Genomic DNA, 22,478 nt, shown 5'->3' on the forward strand with positions numbered 1-22,478 from the left:
TTTCAGTCTCCAGAATCATCAAGGGGTTTAGAGAAACTTCTGTTGGATGTGATGTAGCTTACTTTGCATATTGAAGGTGTGGGATTTTCCTCCTCAGGACCAGAAAACAGCTAGCTAACTCTGTGCTAAGAGTTCCCTGATAATTAGGATAGGTCTGCTATAAGAGCCATACGCACTAGAGCTATCCCAAGTGGCTTCTATCACTGAGGAAGGAATGCAGGAAACCAATGTGGAAGACTCCCTGAACAGAAACATCCTACAGGAAAACCTTACCTGAGTTTTATAGAAGCATCTCTAGACAAGCTTCTGAAGGTATAAAACCAAATTATTTATTGAACAAGCATTTTTTAAGAAATCAGTTTCTAGAACAGAAATCAAACCTATGCCTGGCACTCGACATCCTTGAAGGCAGCAGCTGTGGAACACTGGCAGTTACCCATGGCACTGAGGAAACATGCAAAATGAGTAACTGCATTTATTACTATTTCCTAAGTAGCAAAGACCAGACAGGGACAAAAATGTACTTTTAAAAGTTATGCTTTTCTTTTGATGATGTAATCTCCAGCACCTGGCCTTTCTTCTAGCAACACTCCCAAAGTAATACTGTTCTCTGAAAATAGTCTGAACAAAATGAATACTCTTTGTTCCATTTTCAGTCCCCCATGTACCAAACAGGAACAAAGCAGAGATTTGCAAGTACAGAAAAAAGTATCTCAAACACTTTCTTATTTCAGTCTTACCTTAAGGCAAACTTGTAAATTTTAAGGGAATATCTCGAGAATTAAGCATAGATCTTATGAAACTCTTTTTTCTTTGTTGTTTTTGATCAAAGTTAACTTCTTTAGAGAACAGGTATACACAGCAATAACCTCTCAGAAGTGTCCTAGGATAAGACACTAGTGATGTTTATGTAACTTTGCATCTGCAAGTATTTCTTAAACTGACATTTGCAGTCTAACTGTACAAGACAAAATTTCAGTAGTTCAGAGCACAGTGTGACCTTATTTCAGTGAGCGTAAATGTTGAGGGCAACAAGGTAAAACTGCCTCAGTATTTCATTTCTATACAAAACATATGAAAGGAATAACAAAGTAAGTTATCTTCTCAGAGCCTTATGTCTTTAAAAAAAGGATGCAGCAAAGCCTCTTTTGCAGTTATTCTTGTTGCAGGGTTTAAGTCTAGTAGCTTATCAAGTAGGTCATAGGCTTCATCAGGAACCTGATCCCATCCTTTCATGTCATTTTCCTTCATTTCCAAAGCACCATCACCTTCCTGAAGACTCTGTAAGTGTTGAATTGGTTTTCCAAGTGTCTCAGGAGCACAGGGTTTGTCTGCTGCAACTGACAGAGCTGTGTTGTTTTCAGACCTGCTGGGCCCTTCCCCCTGAGATCCCTTACAGCTGCTATTTGTTCCTCTCAGCTTTTCACAGAGGGTTCGTAGGTTTTGAGTTGGGACAACTTGGGTACACACAACTGATTTTCCTAGGGAAAAAAAATTGTACAGGAAGCCACATTTTATTATACTTTCTATGCAACTGTAACTTCCGTTTCAGAGAAACTTCATGTCTCAAATTATAACCAGCATGAAAGAAAAACAAATCTATCAAAGAACCAAATCCAGCCCCCTGTGCCTCCACACCAGCCCTGCTGCTACAGAAGCAGCCAGCAACCCCTGAGAGTCAGAAGGAAGGGGTCATCATCTCAGTTCTGCTCAAAGAACAAAGAGCTTTGGGTTATGTCAAGTTATGTAGTGACAGGTTGTCAGCCGCCCTGTACACCAACTTGCATTTCACTGTCATTTAAACAGAACTGAAGATAATTAAATACCCTGATTTTTACACCCCTGTCTGGAGAATGAAAAGTGATGCTTGCAGTTACACATTCAGGTAGCAAGTGCTTGCAGCATTTAGCCTGCAAGCAATTAGGGGAATGGTTATTTGGATATTTTGTGTTTTGTGGTGATTGTGTCTTTTTTAAACAGGCCAGCTGTTGGGTATTGGGTTTTTAGCTTGTTTGTTTGTTTGTTTTACTAGGCCTTCTGGGGAAAGGGGTGGGGGAAAAGGAAGGTTTACATCATCTAAATTTTAAGTCACATTGACTTAAGCCTCCAGGCCAAATTTTGTAGAAATAGAAACACTGTCTTAAGAATTCTAACCAAATGCCAGTAGGAAACATTTCATTGGCATACTTCACCTCAAGTAGCCCTGACTTAGTGAAAGGCAGTAGGCAGGCTGGGAAAACTATGACATAAAGTACCCCATACACAGACTGTAAAAGACAGAAAAACACAAAACTGTCTAAAAAGTCTCTCAATATACACTTCAAAAAATGTGATTTACTTCCAAAATTACTCTCAAACCTAAAAATATATTTATTTACACAAAAAAAAATTGATTGTAAATCACAGTATTAAGTAACATTTCCCCCCTTCCCCCAAAATGAAGGTTTGCATACCAAAAGTTCTAGCAGCCTGAATGGTTTCTCTGGATCCACGAACTGTCATGATTTGTGCCAAGGCAGTTAAATCATCACTTGCTTTGAAAAATGGATACCGTCCACTGAGTAAAGAAAGGAATATGATTCCTGCAGACCACATGTCTATTGCTGCAAAGGAAAGCAAATTTATTAATAACTAAACTCACAATTTCATCACAAACACAATCTCAACTTTAAAAATAAATTATGATCTGAAAAGTTTCTATGAGCAAAAGTTATGTTCTGAAGTACTTCTTGACTTTGGTCACACAGATAATACTTCAGATAATAGTGGAAACTTCTGTAATTAGATTGAAGAATAATTTCCTACTTTAATGCAGAGGGAGTTTTTTCATATGAGTAATTCCATTAACTTGCTAAACTTAAAATGAACCAAAACAATGTTTGAAGTTGTTTTACCTGGGAAGATGAGAGGGGGGCAAATGAAATGGCTGGTTTGATAAATATTTAACTTTACTTTCTATGGAGAAAATCTATATAAGGGTCACAAATAAAAAATATTTGTGAAAATTTTTTGGGGATTGAGGCTGGCAGGTAGGCAGTACTAAGAAACTGATCTTATTATGAACTTTGTTCTTCTCTCATATGAACTCACTTGACAAGGTAGGCAGTTTAAAAACTGTAATAGTTCAAAGTTATTCATCACTTTCATTGTGTTATGAAGAGTACAGAGAGTACTCTGGGGATAGAGGCCAAAGCCTGATGGAAACTTCAGTGCTGAAAGTTACAAGAATACCTGTCTGCCATAATTTTTTGGCTCACTAAGGTGCACATTTTAAGAGATGGCAAGGAAAGTGAAGGAGAAAGTTTGAAGGATCTCAAACTCCAAAGAGAAAAACTAACAGTTGGGAAATAGAGGCATATTCATCCTAGTCCTATTGAAAAAAGTAAGCAGCAAAATAGGCAGTAATTAATTTGGATGTTCTAATTAGAAACACTCAGCACAGGACTTTGATTTGGACAAAAGGTATTAGGTTGACTTTAGTTGCAAAACCAGATTTTATGTCTTTTATTAAAAAAAAAATCCAAGTTAATAATTTGGCACAATTTACAGTGGAAAGGTTTTCAGCCTTCTGCACAGTTCCTGTAAAATGTTTTAGTATCATCTTTCCAACAGTGATACAGTAATACTATCTGTTTGAGGGGCCATGCATCCCCCTGAGGATGTGGTTGGGTAAGCTGGAGTAATCAAGGTCAAGACCTTTGAGAAGGTTTAATTATGTAACTCTTGCTGAAATTATAAGGCTTTATCCATTTGAGTGGGCAGTAAATCCTGGCCCCACAATTGTAGTAGAGCTGTGATCATCAGCAGAGTGCAAGATCTTGTGGAATGACATGAAAATCATGATTCCTCCCTATGCTATTGTCTAGTGTTACCCAGCTAGTGAGGAAAGGGGAGCAAGGGACAAATCAAGGGAAAGTGGAACTGGACCTGTGTAGCCTCAGCTTGGGAGTTTGGGTTGTACTCCCAGCACTGTGAACCTGGGTCAGATGTGCTGTAGTAGCTCTGGGCAGAGTCACCTGGATTCAGCCAGTAACTTGGGGTCAGCACAGAGGCCAAAACCAGGAGTGACACTGCTAGGAGTACAAGGAGGTGACTCCAGCAGCCCCAAATGAAAGTGGACAGTAATACTTGCTAGTTCAAATAAAACATGGTATCATAAAAATTAGTGTACCCAGTTTGAGTTCAGGGCTTTGTTGTTGTACTGCAGGAGCTCAGCACCACTGACTCAGTCCAGGGATGTCTGTGCCATACCCAAGGGTGTCTAGATTTGCCCCTCCTTTTTGTAATCTCATTACCCTAAAGAACAGAGATCCATCTGAGAGCGTGCTTAACACCAGCACATGTCCAAGATTTCCTAGGTACGTCTTCTTCCTGCCTCAGTTCTGTCTAGACAGATTCAGAGGTTGTCTAAACTTGTCCTAGATTTCTGGATGACTGCTAGCCCATGAAGCTGGCTGTTACAGCACAGGCACAAGAACTCCAAACAAGCTGCCATACCTTTGAAATCCCAGTCATACTCACAGCACAGATGCTGTTCCAAACAGCAGTAAGCTACCTAGGCATAAGCTGATCAAATATATTGATAATTCTATTTTGAGTGTTCTTACATACTTTACTGAAAATTGACAGCTTTCTCAAAAGCTATTCAGAAAAAAAATGGCTAAACCTTATATTTTAAATCCAGTTTTTGGGGATATTTGTATTTTTTGTAAGTTAGAACTCCTGGCCATACAGCAAATATTTAACGGGTAACTTTGCTCCTATTGGTTCTCCATCCTGCAGGTAGGCACCACCTCTCCCACCTTGCTTGCACCAGGTAATGCATTAACCATCCCTCTGCTCTGTCCCAATATTTACCCAAACCACTGAATCTTATGAATTAAATTTTAACAGGGAAATTAAAATTTTAGTTCAGAAAAATTACGACAATTATACACCATCTACTTAAACCACTAGCAAAAAGTAAAAAATATGATAAAAAGCCATTAAATAATGCTTTCTAGAACACATTTGCAATTATAACATTAATTATGCCTGCTATGGCAGCATAAGTTACAACTTGCCTAGAAAAGGCTAAACAATGCTCCCTCTCCCCAAGATTTATTCAAGATTTTTCTTCCTCTGAATAATAAACTTTTAATTAAAATCAGGAAATACCTGAAAAGCATTAGAAAGATGACAAATGAATTTCAGAAGTTAAAAAAATCCTCCCATAAAAAAGACAACAAAATATGCATAAAGGAGAAGGATGAAAAGGTGAAAAAAGCCATTGTTTGAGTCTGTTGGGCAGTACCTGTGGTCTGGGTGGGGCACTTTGTTAATACTTCTGGTGCTCTGAACCCAGGTGTTCCTGCCCTGGGAGCCACTTGCTGACGCCTTGTAATAAGAGACAAAAATATTAGAATGTAGAAGCTGATAAGTAAGTTCTAAATCTAATAATACTTACTATTATTTTTAGAATATACTTGTGTAAGATGTGTAAACATCCTGATTTCTGACTATTGCTATAATTTAGGCCTATTAGATAACTACTAAATGACAGAATTTAGAACACTTTTCTAAGTGTTGTAATTAACTCAAGTGATTTTCTACAGCACATGTAGGTGAATAAATAAACACAACAAGAAAATAATTACCAGTGAATCTTTCTAGCTGCAGATAGCAGTGAACTAATCCATGAATTCTATCAACTATTTTTGTTTAAAAAGAGCATACTCAGTGTTTTAAGGGCTGCAGAGATCAAATACTATCTTTCACACTAAATCAGCAGTCTAGTAAATCTAAGTTTCTGACTTTGCTTGACAGCAGAGTAGACAATTTTACAACATTATCAAAGCAAATTACCTTGAAAGGCAAACACTGCAGACTCTGTCCGTTGCATAACAGTCACAGGTCAGGTTTAACGGGCAGGCACTGGCAGCTTTCCTGGCTGCCCCATTGCTCACAGTTCTGGTAGAAATAATCTTCTTCTTTGTTATTAACTTCCTGGATGAAACATCTATCACCTTTGATTGTTTTAGGAGCTGCAATGGAGATATTTTAGAGAAGGTGACATATTTAAGAAGTCTTCCTTTACATATAGATAGGACAGTTCCTAAAATACTGACCTAACAGGTGGTGATGAACAAGAAGAATTTTAAAACAGACGGCAAACCTCTTTAACAGTACCAAAACTACTATAAAACAGACACTGGAACTTTCTAGATAGCTGGACTTCCTCCCTTGCAGAAGACATTTTCAGTGTTTACAGAAAAACCAATATATATTAGATATTCTGAAGCTACAAGGCAAATATTTTTCAAGTTAGTATAGTGTTTCAAGATTTTTTTTGGCTCAATATGAAAATAAGAAAAAAAAAATGAAATTACACAACAACACACTAACTCTAGTTCTACAATAAAATACCATAAACCAAACCCTCTAATTAGTTGGGGTTTGCCCCTTGTCATATTAAATACTGATTACAAAAAAAAATAGTTACAAGTTTTATCCTCAGCTTCAACTGCAAAATATTTTTTTTTTAAATTTCACAAGGTAAGTAGGAAGTAGTTTAGCACAGGAACAGGCTCCCCAGGGCAGTGGTCACAGCAGCAGCCTGCCAGAGCTCCAGAAGTGTTTGGACAATGCTCTCAGGCATACAGTGTGACTCTAGGGTGTCCTGTGCAGGGCCAGGAGTTGGACTCTATGATCCTCATGGGTCCCTTCCAACTCACTTTATTTTGTGATTCTGTGATTAGCTGCACAGATAGATGTATAGGAAAAAAGATTAACTTAGCATCCAAACAAGATCAGCTAGGGAGACAGCTACAGAATTCCTTGTTAGGAGCTTCAAAAGGGACTCAAACAGAAATGAAAAATTCTTTGAGCCTTTCAGGAAAGACACGTTTAATAGTCTGCTCAAAACCTTTTAGTTGCACAGCATTCTGGAGCAGTGCTCTGTCTTCCAGAACAACCAGTTCTATACTTTTTTAAATATGCAGCAGATTGATCCTACTGATGAGTCAATACTTCTTACTTTTGTGCTTGAGTTCTCCTGGTATGTGGAGCTGTAGACATTGAAATTCCTCTCTCCAAAGACAGAGCGCTGGACAGAATGGTGCACAGAGTCCTCCTACAGACCAACAAAAAGGACAGTAAGGATCCTGTTTAACAGGCATCTGGGTACTGACAGTTCAAAAATGTGTGGAGTGTCACAAAACAAAAACAGCTGCATGTAAGTAATTTTCAGGCATCAGGTTACTGTGGATGAAGAAACATGGTCTAGACAGAACAGCAAACACGTTTACAAAACCACACTTCTGAAGTGCCCCGAAGACAATCCAAGTGTAGTCTGTATTGCACTTGTTATGCAACTAGTAACTAAACATAGGTGAATGATTATTGGCTTGGGGAGGAGTTTCCCCATCCATGTCTCTAAAAAAGGATTTAAGGCTGTTTAAATAGTAACTCATGTTAGGGTTTATAATGCCTTCAGCCCTGTATTACATCTAACAGATAATGATGAAGCCAATAGTTTTGTAGAAGTGGCTCCTTAGATATGAACACTGTGCTGCTGTGCAGGCTCAGCTTCTGTGCAAGTACTGCATCTCCCCCTGTTGGATGAAGGAACACATTAAACATATACAACAGCATTAAGGAAAGAGATTGAGAACCTTTCCTCCTCTTCCTTGTTTCATCTGTACTTTTGAAAGTGAGCTGGACCTTCTGTCAGCTGCTTTTGAGGCTGACTGTTGAGCTATCTGTTTGGGTGCTGTGACACTGACAGAAACCCCATTTCCCAAGGTTACAATGGGATTCATTTGCAAGCAACTTCCCTGCTGGTCTTCAGAGTGGGCAGTTTTAAGAAGCTCAATTTTCGTATCAGGGGTTCCTTGTGCCAAGCCAAAATCTACCAAGGCATACCTGAAAAGACAAATTCAGAATCAGGAGTCACAAAGTATCTATTAGTCATTCAATTTACTATTCATTACTTATTTATCTTTCTTTCACACTTCATTCAATGTTGCTTATCTGTACTCTTGCCAGCATCACAGTCCTATTTTCTTCCTTCTCCTCCTACTGACCCATCTTACCTATCTCCTCAATGTTTTCACCCTACACCATTGTTCATTGTTTCTTGTCCCAAAATCTTATCAAGTGCATCCTTCCTCCAAAGGTGTTAAAAAAATATTTCCAGCAACTCCTTTCTGAAGTTTTTCTAATCCTACAGCCCTGAACCTTCAGCCAGCAATCATGTACAAGTGACTCAACTCGTGCAGGATTCCCATGGGCACAGGACAAAGGTAGCAGTGAAGACAGACCAGACCAACAGTGCTTAAAGTTTTGACAGAGTTCTGGCAAATACTACTGGAATTTACTTTAGTCTTCAAACAGGTAAGGCTACATTAGTTCACACTTCAGATCTGTCTCTAAAAGGATTATTTTTTGCTACAACCAGTACAGAGACAATCTATCTGTCCCCCAGGTCTCAAACTCAACTCCACACCTCTACACACAAAGTAGAGATTAAGGCTCAAAAAAATGTGGGAAGAGCAAGATGACAGTACATGTTCATTTTGACAGGTTAAAAAAACAAAACAGTATTTCTCAAACTTTTAAGCTTGTGATTTAGCAAAATGCAATCAAATCTCCCCTACAAAGTTTCACTGCATAGAATCACAGAAACATTTAGGCTGGAAAAGACCTTTAAAATCAAGTCCAACTGTTAACCCTGCTCTGCCAAGTCCCACAAAAGCGTGTCCCTAAGTGCTGGATCTACAGGTCTTTTCAATTCCTCCAGAGATGGTGACTCAGCCACTTCCCTGGACAGCCCATTCCAATGCTTGATAACTTTTTTCTAATATTTAATTTAAACCTTCCCTGATGCAACTTGAGGCTGTTTCCTATCATTTCCACATTGGGGATGTGCATCCTGCTACAGTGCTTTGTTTTGGACACACTCCAATACCTCAGTGTCTCAGCTTTGCAAGCACTATGCTAACAAGTACAGCTATAGGACTGCTAGCACTGTAGCACTCTGTCTAGTTCAGCTCTTCACAAAGAAGCAGTACCTCACTTTTTACAGTCTTTATATTTTGTAACTTACAGGCAAAAGAGCCAACTCTACTAGTTATAAACATTCATTCAATGTAAGGTGAAAACAGCCCAAAGCCAGCTATCTTACCTGTATCAGTTTTACTCTATCCACTATTAAAAATGTACAAGGATCATTCTTTGCACCACAAGTCATAACTGACTTTCTTATTTAAAAAAACCCCATATTTTATTCTTCTCATTCTTATTTGAAAATGCAGTACTTTTACTCAGTAGTAAAATCTTCATTTTATCAGGTCTTTGTCACTCTATGAAGCAGATACTACCTTAAGTAAAAAAAAGAAATCCTTCTCTTCTCAAGTCCCTTAACAGTGAAAGAAAAATTTTACACATAAAACCCCATGTTTTCAGCTTTATTATTTAAGCACATGTTATGGAGCTGGAAGGAAAGAAGCTTAAAAGCCTAATTGACTCTGTTCTGCCAAGGCACACATCCCCAGATGAGACCACAGTGTGGCCAGACTCACTTTTTTAGCTGCCTGTTGTAGAGGAAGTTGCTGGGCTTGACGTCACGGTGAACAATGCCGAAGTGATGGATGCGCCTCAACGCTTTAAACAGATTAAACATGTATTCCCTCACTTCTTCAAAGGAAAGGGAATTCAAAATGTCCTGAAAGAATATTTGGATACCGTAATTTATAGAATTATAGAATAATTATGCATCTGCTTTTAATTAAATGTTTTGCTACATATCAGAAGTCTGAGACTCACCAAGAAGGACTCGTGCTCCAGATATGGCATAACAATAACAACGTGATCGTTTTTCCGAAAGCAGTATCTAACTCCCATAACATTATCTTGTCCCCTAGAAGAAAAGCAGTATTACTGAACAAAGAACAGAAGATGGATGTCTATTTTCCTTTATTTTTTCAAAATAAAAACTTCAGTCAAGCTTTCTTTTAATCCTAATTTATATTTTGACAGCAGTCTTATCAGCAATCAGCACTTGTGCTCTTGCTGCTCACAGCTATGTTCCATTTGAACTCCATTTTATGCTCTATTCTCCAGTTTGGAATAGAACTCTGCAGATTGTCTTTGGGGCTGTAGTTTGTAGTTACCACTGCAATTAATATAGGCCCTAACTTTCATGATCCTACTACTTTAAGAAAGTGCTATTCAGCACACTCCATCAACAAATATCCATTCCTAAAACCACATTTCTAATGAAGTGATTCTTTTTTCCAAGCATTTCAGAGCTGGAACTTTGTTACCACAAAGATATATAATGGAATTTCTCAGCTGGTAAATAGAGCACCCCTCCAAACTGAGACTAGCAGCAAAGGGCATCCATTACAGGTAAGACACTCCTTTTGTTATTTGTTCTCAAGAAAAAGAATGTATTTGTGTGTGTTTAAATACAAATCAAGACAAGTGCCAAAACTTAAATACAGAACAGTGAGACAATGTTCAGCAGTTATGAAAATCATAATTTTTTAGTTTATGTACCCTGCCACTGTGAGGCACTGAAGTTCAGCAGCTATTCGCAGAGGGTGGCTGGTTGGAATCAAGTGTTTCAGAGCCATTTTTTCCTCATATCCTCTTTGTAGCTGTGCTGTGGCCAAGTAAACAGAACTAAAAGTACCTGTAAACAAAGGAGAAAAACACAGTCTTCAACATTTTTAATTAGGTCAATGCAGATTTTTACAGAAATGATCTGACTGTTCACAATCCTGCAGTACACTTGATACTACATCAAAAGCAGATTCTAGAAGAGAAAAATCCAGTTCCTTTTTTCTACTACTGAATATACTGATCTTGTATACAAGTTTTTTATGTCAGTAAAAATGCAAATATAACACTGTCTAACTTGCCTGGGACACAGTGCTCTTTGAATGTAAATTTCCTATCTTTGATTTGCTTTCTTGTTTAGGTAGCTTACTTTCATCTGACATCTACCTCCTCTCCCTACAATGTAAGAGGAATATATAATGCTAATCTGGAAAGCACTGCCAGTGCTACTCAAAGCACTTCTGAAATTGCTACATTTTCCTTAATTCTGTACTTTATCTATAAAGTAAGGCTTCCCACGTGATGTCTCACTGCACTGTTTATCTGCCCAGAGCATTTTACCCCATCCAATGTGATACCCGTGCTTGAGCAAGGGAGTATTCAGCCAGTATGATAAGCTTACCCAGCCACTTCATTTTAAGGATATCCTAATAAGCCTCTTAGGAGGTTAATTTATCCTAATGATCTGAGATATCTGAACATACAAGTTGAAGTGTTCTTCCATATGAATAAAGAATAGAAATTACTTTTGATTACATTTTAAGTAAGGTGTTTGCATCATGCTGGTTCAACAGTCTGAGTGCAAACATACATCAAAATGCCAGCAAAACCTAAATACTTCATGCAAGCATAAAAAAAAATCCCAAACAACCTGGAGACCCACACCTCCAACAGAATTGATTGCAGCAACAAGGGTTACCAAATTTGACTTAAGACATTATTTTTGGTGGTGAGAACTGCTAAAATGAAAGTGATTCCAGAGTGGAATCCTAAGTTGAAGCTTGTTTTCTCATAATGCTGTTGTACTGCAAATAGTATTCTTAAAAAACACTGTTTGTTCCCAAGAGCAATATCAGAGTATTATTCATAACCAGAAATTTTGTTTAATTACACAATCTTTTTTATGATAGGAAAAAGTTTTGTTGTTTTTTTTTTTTTTTAATTTTACATTCCTGTGGGGAATGGAGCTGGGGGCTTTTAAGTAGCTTGGTGGTTTTTGAAATAAAAACTCTTAGGCATCTAAAAAAGTGCTGAAATCCCACGCTCAGAAGAACCTGGATCTATTTATAGTCATGGCTGACACTAATTTAAGGTATTTGCAACACTGTCTTGTTGAAGGCAAGGTGAACAAAAGCATCCTAAACTTTGATACCGTATGTCTTCAAAAATAAAAAAATTGTTCATTTTTTAAGTAAAGCAGCTCCAACCTTTCAGTTTCCTCATCCACTTCTGCCCAAGAGATTTTAGTGGAAACAAAGCTAACTTAAGGAACACCAATTAAGTATGTCAAAAACACAGCTACACATAAGTAGATTTCTCATGTAAGGGAGAAAAACGAATGGATTTTTAAGACTATTTACTTGAATCTACCTAAAAAGTTTTTAATTGCCAAAACTGGAATGCTGTTTTTTTAAAAGGCTTTAATATACCAGATATTCAAGAAAAATAGCTTGAAAGTGTTCCTAATTAATACACCTATGTGCTCAGAAAGAATTCCTACAGAGACCATTTGGGATCTTAGATTCATACTTTTTAAGTTAGAAATGCCAAAAGAAATCTTAACTGCAAGCAAGATAAAATGAAACATTTACCTTCCCCAATTTTTTCCTTTATTTTGAACACATTTACAAGCTGTGGCACTGCTTCATAAAGTTTTTCAATATCTTTTTTTACTCCTGCTGTGGGAAGAATGGGGAAAATAAGTTAGAAATTTTATTACTTGATTCAATATCTGATCTATTTTGGAGATCACAAATTACACTTCATAGGACTGTGGATTCACATACACAGAGGAAAGAAGAGCACAAAGGTATTCTATCCTATTGACATTACTATGTGGATACTTGATATTGTTGTTCTTCATCACACTCATTTCTAAGCTGCAACATTTAAACTATTTTTTTTTACTTATCTGATATATAGCAGATTCTGAGAGGGCAAAAGCTGCCTGGTTTGTAGGACACCTACAGCTCATCACTAAATGTTTATGTGGCATTTGCAACAGCAATTTTGCAAAAGGCAAAACTCTAACAATTTCTGTAAGCACAGGTGCAAATCCATAAGATGCAAATCACAAATGCAGAAAAAGCAGTATTTTTTAGATATTTTTAAGATTGGTAATGCGATCTTTCCCACTGTTACTTAAAATAGCTGGCATCCAAGCCCATGTTTGTTCTGCATTTCAGCTGCTGCACTTCATGCTGCAATCACTAGATGGCACGACAAGGATGCTGTACTGGATTATTTCAAAAAAATCATGTAGTTTTCCATTCAGTTTACAAATCCTTGTTGTTCAAGCCTTTTCTATACCCCACATAAGAATACACTTCCTTTGAAGCTACCAATTGTGTAGAGGCTGTGACTAATTTCTGTGAAGCCAGGGGTAAAGAATATTACAGTATACAGAACTAAGCACAAACTGGTATTTGAAAAGTCAATCAAATGAGTATACATTTTTCATCCTAAAAATAAATAAATTAAATTTAACATAAACAGATAAATTGTAATGTATTGTATATGTCAAAATGGATCATGTTCCACCAGGGCATTAAGTCATAAGCAATAAGATTTTGTTTTTAAAAATCAGATGTGCTAGAACCAAAGCATAGATTAGCATGCATCTCTAGCCTTCTGTGTAGCTTACTTTAAACAACAACAAAAACTGCCTCAAGAACATTCTTCCTGCTAAAACCCCAAAAAATCAGCTAGTAATTCAAGTCATAGTTAGCTTTCACTTTCAATTTTTTTTTATTTCAAGATTTTATAAAAACTAACATACTAAAAATGCTTCTGAGAAGTGAAACCTACTGCCTCACTTAACTATCCACGTACATTCCTTTTTTTTTCCTTTAAGTTGTTCTCTCTGCTTCTTCAAATTGTTTTAAGACATTTTGGGAAATATTTCAGGAATGAAAAACTCCTAAGGTATATACTAACCACCATGGAGAACTAACTCAACAACTGCTATAGAATCTGCCAGATACCCCATTTTGTCCAACACTGAATTCAGATTCCTCCCTGGAGAAAGTTAAAGCTGTCAGACCATTTGAAGCAAGGTGGCAGAGGCTGCAGTGCCTACCCAAGGCACTGACAGCATTAGGAGCTCAGTAGAGCTGGTTTGGGTGAAAGAGAGAAGTGCTGGAACAAGTCAGTGACTGTCCATGCAGAAGGACAGCAGTGTAAACATCACCCGCTCTCTTCTGGGGGCCTGAATCCTCACTGGGTACAGAGAGCATACAGTCATTGTGCCATCAGGGTAGTGATACCAGTAATATTAGCCAGCATTTTCTGTGAGCAGATTTTAAAGTGATTTCTTCTCATATTTGCAAAGCAATACCAGCAGTATTCAGCATCAATCTGGGCAAAATACTGGGTTTGTGCACTTGTCTGGTCAGTTTTATTCTCAAGGGCTGGCTTTTTTTATTCTGGTATCTTCTTATAATATGTTCTGTAATATATTAATAGTAGGTTTAGCAAAACTACTGTTGCTGAAGTTTTGTAACACACAAACAGCAGGAATAACCTTAAAATCAAAAGCCACCTCAAATGTTTTCATTTCATTAATTCTTTATATAAAAGGATTATATAGAGACAGGCTTATAATCAATACTGAAATTTCCCTAAGTGATGAAGCAGCCTGTCAACACCAAAATGTAATGTTGACAATTCCTCTTTCAGCAGATACCTGAAAGCTTGCTGTTCTGCTCCAGATTCCCGTGGAAGTCTTCAGCCTGCCGAGGGTGCTGTTCATCACAGGGAGACTTCAACACCGCCTCCATCACAAAACAAGTCTGAAGTAAAAAAAAAAATCCAAGACTCTGAGGGCCACTTCTGGACACCTGGGGGAGCAAGCATATCTGGTAAGACACTTCCTAGCCCTGCACTCAGTTCCTGAGATGAGATTCAGGGAGTCTGGGGAAGTTCCTCTGTGCTACCTAAAACAAAGTGCCACCCACCATCCCAGTGAAACAGTAAACCAGTAAAGCAATGAGGATAGAAGGGGGAGGGAAAGGGAAGGAAGACTTTAGCAGGATAAGCTTAAATACAGCTGATTTTCATCTCTCATGTTTCCTCATTCGCATTAAAGCATTGTCTTTTCCCTAAAGTTTGCTTTGAAAGGCAAGGAATGGATGCACACAGAAATAGCTGCACTGCACACTGCAAAAGCTATAGAAAGCCAGAAAGACTGAAAGAAATTATAAGAGAAAAAAATACCTTTTCCATATGAGAAATCTCTCCCTCCTAGATAAATTCAGCAAAACATAATTATTCATTGCCCTCCCACCACAAGAAAAACAGAACATGCTTATTTTGAAATGCTTATTCCCAAATTTTGGAAACACTACATAAAACTGTGAACTAATAAAGTCCACTAGTACTGTACAATAAAAAAAACAAACTGATAATCCCTTTTCAGGAGCAAAAGAGTGGCAGGGACTCCCAGGGCAGTAATACCAGTGATAAGTAAGACTGGAAGCAGCAGCTCTGACAGTTACTAAAACTGGTTCCATTGAAAAACTTTCCTTCCTTGTTACTTTGCCAAACCTTTAAAGATCTGGATGAACTTTTCCACACATGGGAAACAAATTCTGAAAAACTCCTGATGAAAGGATTCATCTGTTTCAGCTGTGGAGCCAGAAATACATTTTGTCCCCAAAGAATTTGAGCTCCCTTTACTCTGTCATCCTTGTGCAACAACAGGGCCAAGAGGCAGGAGCCGTCTCTTTGGAGCTCCGTTTTTCTGCAGGAGCTTTAGTGCAGCGGGCCTGGGACGCTGCTGGAACGGGATTAGAGGCGGTTCCAGTCTCTCACAGGTAGGCACTCCCGCTGCTAGAGGTCAGCAGGCACATTGGCCTGTTCCCAACGCGCACCACCAGGCCTCAGCAGCAGCGCAAGCACGGCAAGCTAACACACAGAGCTGCCGTCCGCTGCAGGCGAGCGAGAGCCGGCGCACATCCGAACGCCGGTGCTGGCACCAGGGCCGCACCGAGCGGGAACAGCCCGAGCTCGGCACTGCCCTTACGGGACAGCCCCCGCCAGCCAGGCTCCGGGCCCAGCGCACGCCGCGGGCTTCCCCATCGGCCCCGGGGCTCACGGGACGCAGACGGGGCCCTTCGGCTCCCCGCGTGGAGCCGTCACTCAGCTCCACTCCGGCCGGCCAGGGGAGCCGCCCCCGCGGGGATGGCGGGCACCGAGGGGCGGAGGGTGCGCGGAGCGGGGCCCCCCAGAGGAGCGGCTCGGTGCCGGCTCGGCTCGGTCGGTTCGGTTCGGTTCGGTGCTGGGGCGGCACGGGCGAGGCTGAGGGAGGGGGGGGGGGAGGGAGCGGGGGGCACTCACGCGGACACCGGCGCGCGCCGGGGTTTCGCTGCCGCCACCTTTCGCGCCCGCGCGCCGCCGCCAATCCCGACCCTCGGCGGAAGCCGCGGCCCCGGCCAATGGCGGCGCCGGGCGGGGAAGGACGCGCTGCCATTGGCCGGACCGAGGGGCGGGGCCCTCCCGCAGCGGCGCGCGCGGGGCGGGGCGCGGCTGTGCCCCCGCCCGCCCCGGGGCCCGGCCCCGCCAGGGACGGGAGCAGCCCGCCGGGTCTTGGGCACCGGAACGGTGTTTGTGCCTTAGAGTTCGTTTTCTACCCGTGGTTATTGCGAAATAACTCAACCTCAAGTCCGCAGCAAATTCTTGTTCTCTGTAGGTTCGCTAAAAATTCAGTCAAATCACCCAGAGGCCAAGGAAGGCTCCACCCACACCATTGTAACGGAGCTTGGCTTGCAGCTTTGCCTTACTGCTGATTACACAGCGAAAAGGATCGCACAGAGTACAACATTACATTTGCACCTTGGCTCTGGTCTGCGCTGTAACTGCTGACCAGCAATGAGTAGGACTAGGAAACGTAGTGGAAATTTTGGAACTATTCACTGTAAGGTTTCCTGATGTTTGGAGTAGTTGGATTTTACTGAAACTAATGCAGTTGTATGCTTGTAAATGAAAGTATTTAGCACTTTTTGTCTATTACCCATTTTTGGTCAATTTTTCTTTTTTTAAAGATAAAAAAGCTTCTTTTGTTGAAGAGTAGCTCCACTGCACTTGATAATACATAAATCTCTTCTTCACTACAATATGAACTGAAATAATCTTGTTTATTGCATAATTCAGGCAGAGATCTGTAACTGCAGCCCTTATAGCAAGCTGTACTTGAGTTAACAAATCGTTAAATGCAGAAACAGGTTCCACCACTTTTGTTAAGCTGCTCTTCCTATTACACGTTTTAGAAGGAGGGTGCTGAAATGAGTTGCTGAGCTCCTTTGTTGGTTTTAGTAGGTTTTGATTTGATGTGTGGGGTTTTCTTTTCCTACAGTTGTTCTCATTTGCACTTTCTATTTAGGGCTCTAAGAAGTCAGTGCAGCAGTTTGAGATTTAGTGAAGTTAATTTCAGTTAAGTGTGACTGAATTTAAAAGCAGATTATCTCAAACATTAATTAAATGAGGTATAATGACAAAATAATGTAGGCCAAATTCTGTTCTTTCTTTTATCCATGTAATCTTACAGAAGTTCAACGGGCACCCTAAGCATTCATGAGTGCAGGTTTGTCCTAGTGCTAATGACAAGCAACATCATTCTAAATTAACCTCTTGGGACAATCTTACCTACAGCCATTTCTGAATACTGTTGAACCAGGAATTCTATCTGCCAGTTAATACTTGCAAAATAGCTGCAGATTATTTACAGGTTGCATACTTAGCTCTGCTGCCTCCTGGCCAGGTCAGAGTTTCATCCGCCTTCCTTGGCCTCCCTGCCTTGGAGTTGTCCTCATGTGGAATACCAAATCACCATTTCTATGCAGCTCCCATTATTGGCACTTCTCTGTCAGTCATATCCATGCTAACTTCCTCCTCATAACTTCAGTTGCACTTTCACATAGCAAGAAATCTGCTTTCTGTATGTCTTCTTATCAAGACCCTGTCTAGCTGTGGTTTCTTTCCCTGCAATGTCTCAATTCATCTTGGTTTCAACACTTAAAATTATTTTCATTTAGACCCAGGTCATTTATCTAGCTTGATCATTAGCTCCTCTCCATTTCCTCCTTTCTTATTGATCCAAATATGTTGTGCTCTCTCATGCCATCCTTCCAGTGATTCTGGTTCTCTATCATGTCAAATTTATAGTTTTTGGTCCCATGAGCATAACTGGCCTTACAGTATAATCTCATATTGTTTCTTAATTTATTGCCCCACTCTTTCTAGCCTGCCAGAAACGCCAGCCTTCATGCTTGCTTTCATTTGTCTTTTTACCTTCTTGTTTCTCCTCTGTTTAAGGAGGAAGTTAAGTCAAATTGGATATGACTGTTCTCATATCCTCTCAAAAGTCACCTCTTCATCAATGTTTTTCTGCATGTACATCTTCACAGGAGAGAGATTATATGTGCCATTTCCACTCCATTTCCTCAGTACTTGCTTAAGTATCTTCAGCTTATTTTTGCTCTAATTTGAATGAATTTAGAAAAAGTAAAGGTATAGCTTCTGCTTTGCATCTGCACAGCTTCTTTGCCTCTGCTGTAGCATGAGACACTCCCTGTTTGCTCTTGGCTTGGATAAGCAGAAACTCCTCCTTCACTCGTGGGGCAGAGAAGGCTCCATCTTCTCATTCAACACCGAGCATCCAGTTCCAGCCTTGCACCACGGCAGGAACCTCTCAGAAGGAAAGAGAAGAAATGGCATTAACTAGAATTGACAAACAAAGCAGCACATATAATGCTCTGTGAGCCAAACTGCTGCACTGCCTTCTCTTGTGGCTTTATCTCCAGGTTGGAAATGAAGGGTGAGAAGCCAGATGACAAGCCAGGCCCGTGCAGAATGTTCCCTACGGCTGACAAGCAATGGCCAAAACCCACATCTGGGAGCTTGCCAAGAAAGGATCCAAACGTTGCTGTGTGATTGCATCCACTGCTGCCAGAATCTGCAGCTGAATCAAACTTTTGCTGTCTGCTGACAGGCCTAAAAGGATCTGTGCTGACACTAGAGCACATCTATTAACAGCTCCCTAGGTCAATTAAACCAGAAGCCTCCCTGTGTTTGTGCTGTCCTCCAGCCTTAGAAAAACAATAAGCAAGATCCAGGAAGGTAATTGATGAATTGTATCCAGCACAAACAGAGGCAGGAGATCCTTAACATCCTCTTGCTGCCAAGAATATCCATTCATAAATTAGAAACTTAAAATTAGAAGTCAGAAGCTATTTAGAAATGGGCAAATAAGAGCTGGTGTTGCCCTGTCAGTATTAGAAGTGTACATATACCCATATAGACAAAAGTCAATTTTAATGACAGTAGAGACCGTTAAATGTACTACTCAGTTTTCATTAGCCTAAATGACACATGCTTTCCTACTTCTAATTACTCTTTTTGTTAGCAATATGAGTCTATGGCAAAAGTTTGCTCTCTTTGGCACCAGGTTGAGACACATCTCTTCATGCTATTGTGCCCTTTAGGAATACTGTCAAATTCAATTATTCAGGACTCATGAGTCTTGCACTAACATGAAGAGATTGATTTGAAAACCATGAGACTAAAGTCCTTTTTTCTGTTTTTCAATTTCCATTTCTTAACCAGGAGAACTGAGATTGCCAGCTTTGCTCTCACATGCAGATGAGTGCAGCCCTAGAATAATGAACTCAGATGTGTCAGCGACTGTCTCTGCCAGCATTTTCTGATCAGCTGTATCTGAAATATCAAGAATTGTTGTGGTGTCAGAAAACATACCACAATAACAGTCTCTACAGCCTATTTAAAGGCAGTTAAAAATAGATATAAAAATTACTTCAGGCAAAGACAGAGGAATTCTCAACCTTTTATAAACTGGGTCTCATTCAAACAAAGTATGTTTTAATAAAATCTATTGATATATACCTAATAAGGAACTGTAGGCTCTCCTACACAATGGAAAAGTTGAAAAAGGCCAAGCTGAGTAAGCTGATGAGTTTCCTGTAACAGAAAGGGTTTGTGTAAACCTTGACTTATAGACAGAGCACAGCTGTTAATGGTTACAATTTTTATCTGTATGTGCAAAGTGCTGAGAGTGGTTGGGCCATGGTGTGCATGGTTCTGATGCTCACATTGCAAGATGGATACTAAAAAACAAAGAGAAGAGCTACAGAATGATCAGGAGTCAGAGAAAATGCAATGAAGAACTAAAAACCTTAACTTACCTACTGAATCAAAAAGATTGAAAGGTGAGTCAATAACTGTATACATAAATGCACAAAAAGAATGTTGAATATCAGGGACATTTGAACCTGGCAGACCAAAATAAGAAGGAATAATGTCTAGTAGCTGGAATCAAGCAAAATAAAATAGTGTTCAGTATTGTCATAAAGTATTCCTTGGACTAGTTAAGGGCTGTCATTGATTACTTGGCTTTGGGTGTCTTCAGATTGAGAGCCAGTGCTTCCCTGGAAAACACAGGCTAGCCAAACATAGGCTGTGCTGTGTTCGAGTACAGCAGTGTATTCAGGGTTGAATACACTTGCCTGTAATTTACAGATCACACTATATACTTCCATAGTCTTCTTTAGACTTTATAAATAAATTTATGTACTTGTTAAACTCTCCAAAACATCTATAAATAATTCTTTTCTTCCTCCCACCCCAAGTTTAGCTTTACTTTCCATGTGTGTCTCATCTGTATATGACAATTTTGTCCCACTTGCACAGCACTGTGGCTGGATAAATATCACTGACAGGTTAAGGAGGCACCCACTTCTTGTCTCAGCTGCTGAGACTGCACAACACCTCTCTGAGAAGTTTCTTAATTAGTGTCATGGCCCTCAATTTCATTTGACCTCTAGGAGAATGTGCTTCATCCAGTTCAGCTCTCTCTCTAGCTGCTCTGGGGTTGTGCTTCAGAGATTTTTCAACCTTTCAAAGAAAAGGGATAAAATCAAAGCTTTCCTCAGCAACAACAGTCTGTCTGAAGTAATTCAGGTGTTCTTGTAATTGCAGCAGCTTTTGTGATTGCTTACACCTAACAGAAGTATTTGGCTTGGCCAAACTGGTACCTGTGTAACTAAGAGCAAATCTGGCATCTTATGTGTATGAGCTGTGTGCTTTTCCTTTCCTCATGTTGTATATTGTCTCTTTGAAGGTAGAGCTACAGTTTTCTTTGTTCTTTATGTTTTATCAACACACAAGAATTTCCTCATGGTTAAATAAGAGATTCTGGTCTCCTAGTAGATATGCAGATAACACTGTGGTTTTGCTCTAGTAGCTGACTTAAAGCTGAATGTGCTAACTTCACTTACTGAATGATTGTGTTGTCATTGGGAATACTCACACATGTAAAATGAATAGGATTTGGCCCTTTGGTCATATTTTTGTAATAAAAGATAAAATGAGATTTTTAGGAAACTGCAGCTTATGACCATAATATTTATGAGGCTGTCAAGACTGCACTGTAAAAATTCATATTATTTAATTCTTCACTCTGACACTAAAGCATCATTTCATTTATATGCAAATAGGAATATGCTGTTTCTTCACTGAAGAAGCTGTTTGAATTATTCAGATTTTATTAATAAAGCTTCATAAATAAGTATTTTTTCTACTCAATTGGTAGTGGCCAGGGGAGAGAATCTATTTATCAGATTTTGTTATTAGGAGCTTCATAACAAAATATGAAGATTTATGGAGTACATAATTAGACATTATGTGATTCTAATGGAAACACTAGGTTATCCAGATGAAATACTGTTTTCTTTATGCATTTCTCCTTGACAGAGGCACTTTCTGGAGAATGGACAAAACCTGTCTCCATCACTAAGTTCTAAGAAATGCCTATGAAAGGCAGAGAAACTTAATACCTTTTTTAATCATACACACTGAAACAATTTTGAATAAAAGAAGGTGTCTAAGAAAGACTATAAGAAATGCCAGGGAGAAGCAGGTAGAGAAAATGCCTCCTCTGGGCAGAGGGGCTGGGTTAGCAGCAGTGTGCTGCTGTTAGCAGCATGTGCCAGGTAGATAAGTGAGTTTGTGAGTGTGTGTAAATGGGCAGGCAGCTACCTGAAGGATCCTGCTTTGGATAACGCAACCACAGGGGCAAAGGATGTTCTGCATAGTCATTGTGGACATAATTATGGTCAGAGCAAAACTTAATAATGTAAATTAATTCTGGCCCTTTAACATGTGACCAGGTGTTTTGAATGAGAAAATTCCTAAAAAACCACCCACTTTTCATGCTAGCTTGTATAACCACTTATTTCTATAACATTGAATAAGACTTGAAAACACTACACCTAAAGTAGTCATTGCATCAATTTTTGAATAATAACTCTGTAATTTTAATTTCTGAAGTTTAATTAAAAAGAAAAAAGTCAGTACAGTAATGATGAGCCTGATCATCCCCACCTGAGGCCTCTCCCCACCTTGCCCACCTCCCCATTTCAGCCCAGCCTGGGCTCATTGCCCTGGCTTTGGGTGATGTTGTAGGACTGCTGCTCTCTTACTCCTTCCAGGCCTTCTTGGCTGTGGGCTGGTGTCCTGGGCTGTCCCTGTGCCCAAGGAGGTGACAGAGGGCTCTGGGGGCTGTCTCCTCCCTGCCCTGCCTTGCTCTGGTCCTGCCTACACTGGAGGTCCTTCCCAGCCCTCCAAGATTATATTATGATTATTAT

The 22,478-nt window shown here is 39.7% G+C and overlaps 1 protein-coding gene across 1 annotated transcript; it reads right to left on the reverse strand.

Annotated features, from left to right (window-relative positions):
• Window positions 1-313: 313 nt before the first annotated feature.
• Window positions 314-16,216, reverse strand: CDC7 (cell division cycle 7). The gene is made up of 12 exons (XM_036387869.2): window positions 16,159-16,216; window positions 14,507-14,612; window positions 12,414-12,500; window positions 10,540-10,675; window positions 9,805-9,898; window positions 9,561-9,703; window positions 7,653-7,902; window positions 7,016-7,111; window positions 5,845-6,023; window positions 5,294-5,376; window positions 2,454-2,603; window positions 314-1,481 (listed from the first exon to the last, which is right to left on the reverse strand). Exons 2-12 carry the CDS (start codon window positions 14,598-14,600, stop codon window positions 1,105-1,107), a joined length of 1,689 nt encoding a protein of 562 aa, XP_036243762.1. The 5' UTR covers window positions 14,601-14,612; window positions 16,159-16,216; the 3' UTR covers window positions 314-1,104.
• Between the last annotated feature and the right edge of the window lie 6,262 nt (window positions 16,217-22,478).

The sequence above is a fragment of the Molothrus ater genome, chromosome 9 (genome assembly GCF_012460135.2).
Source record: "Molothrus ater isolate BHLD 08-10-18 breed brown headed cowbird chromosome 9, BPBGC_Mater_1.1, whole genome shotgun sequence".
NCBI lineage: Eukaryota > Metazoa > Chordata > Aves > Passeriformes > Icteridae > Molothrus > Molothrus ater.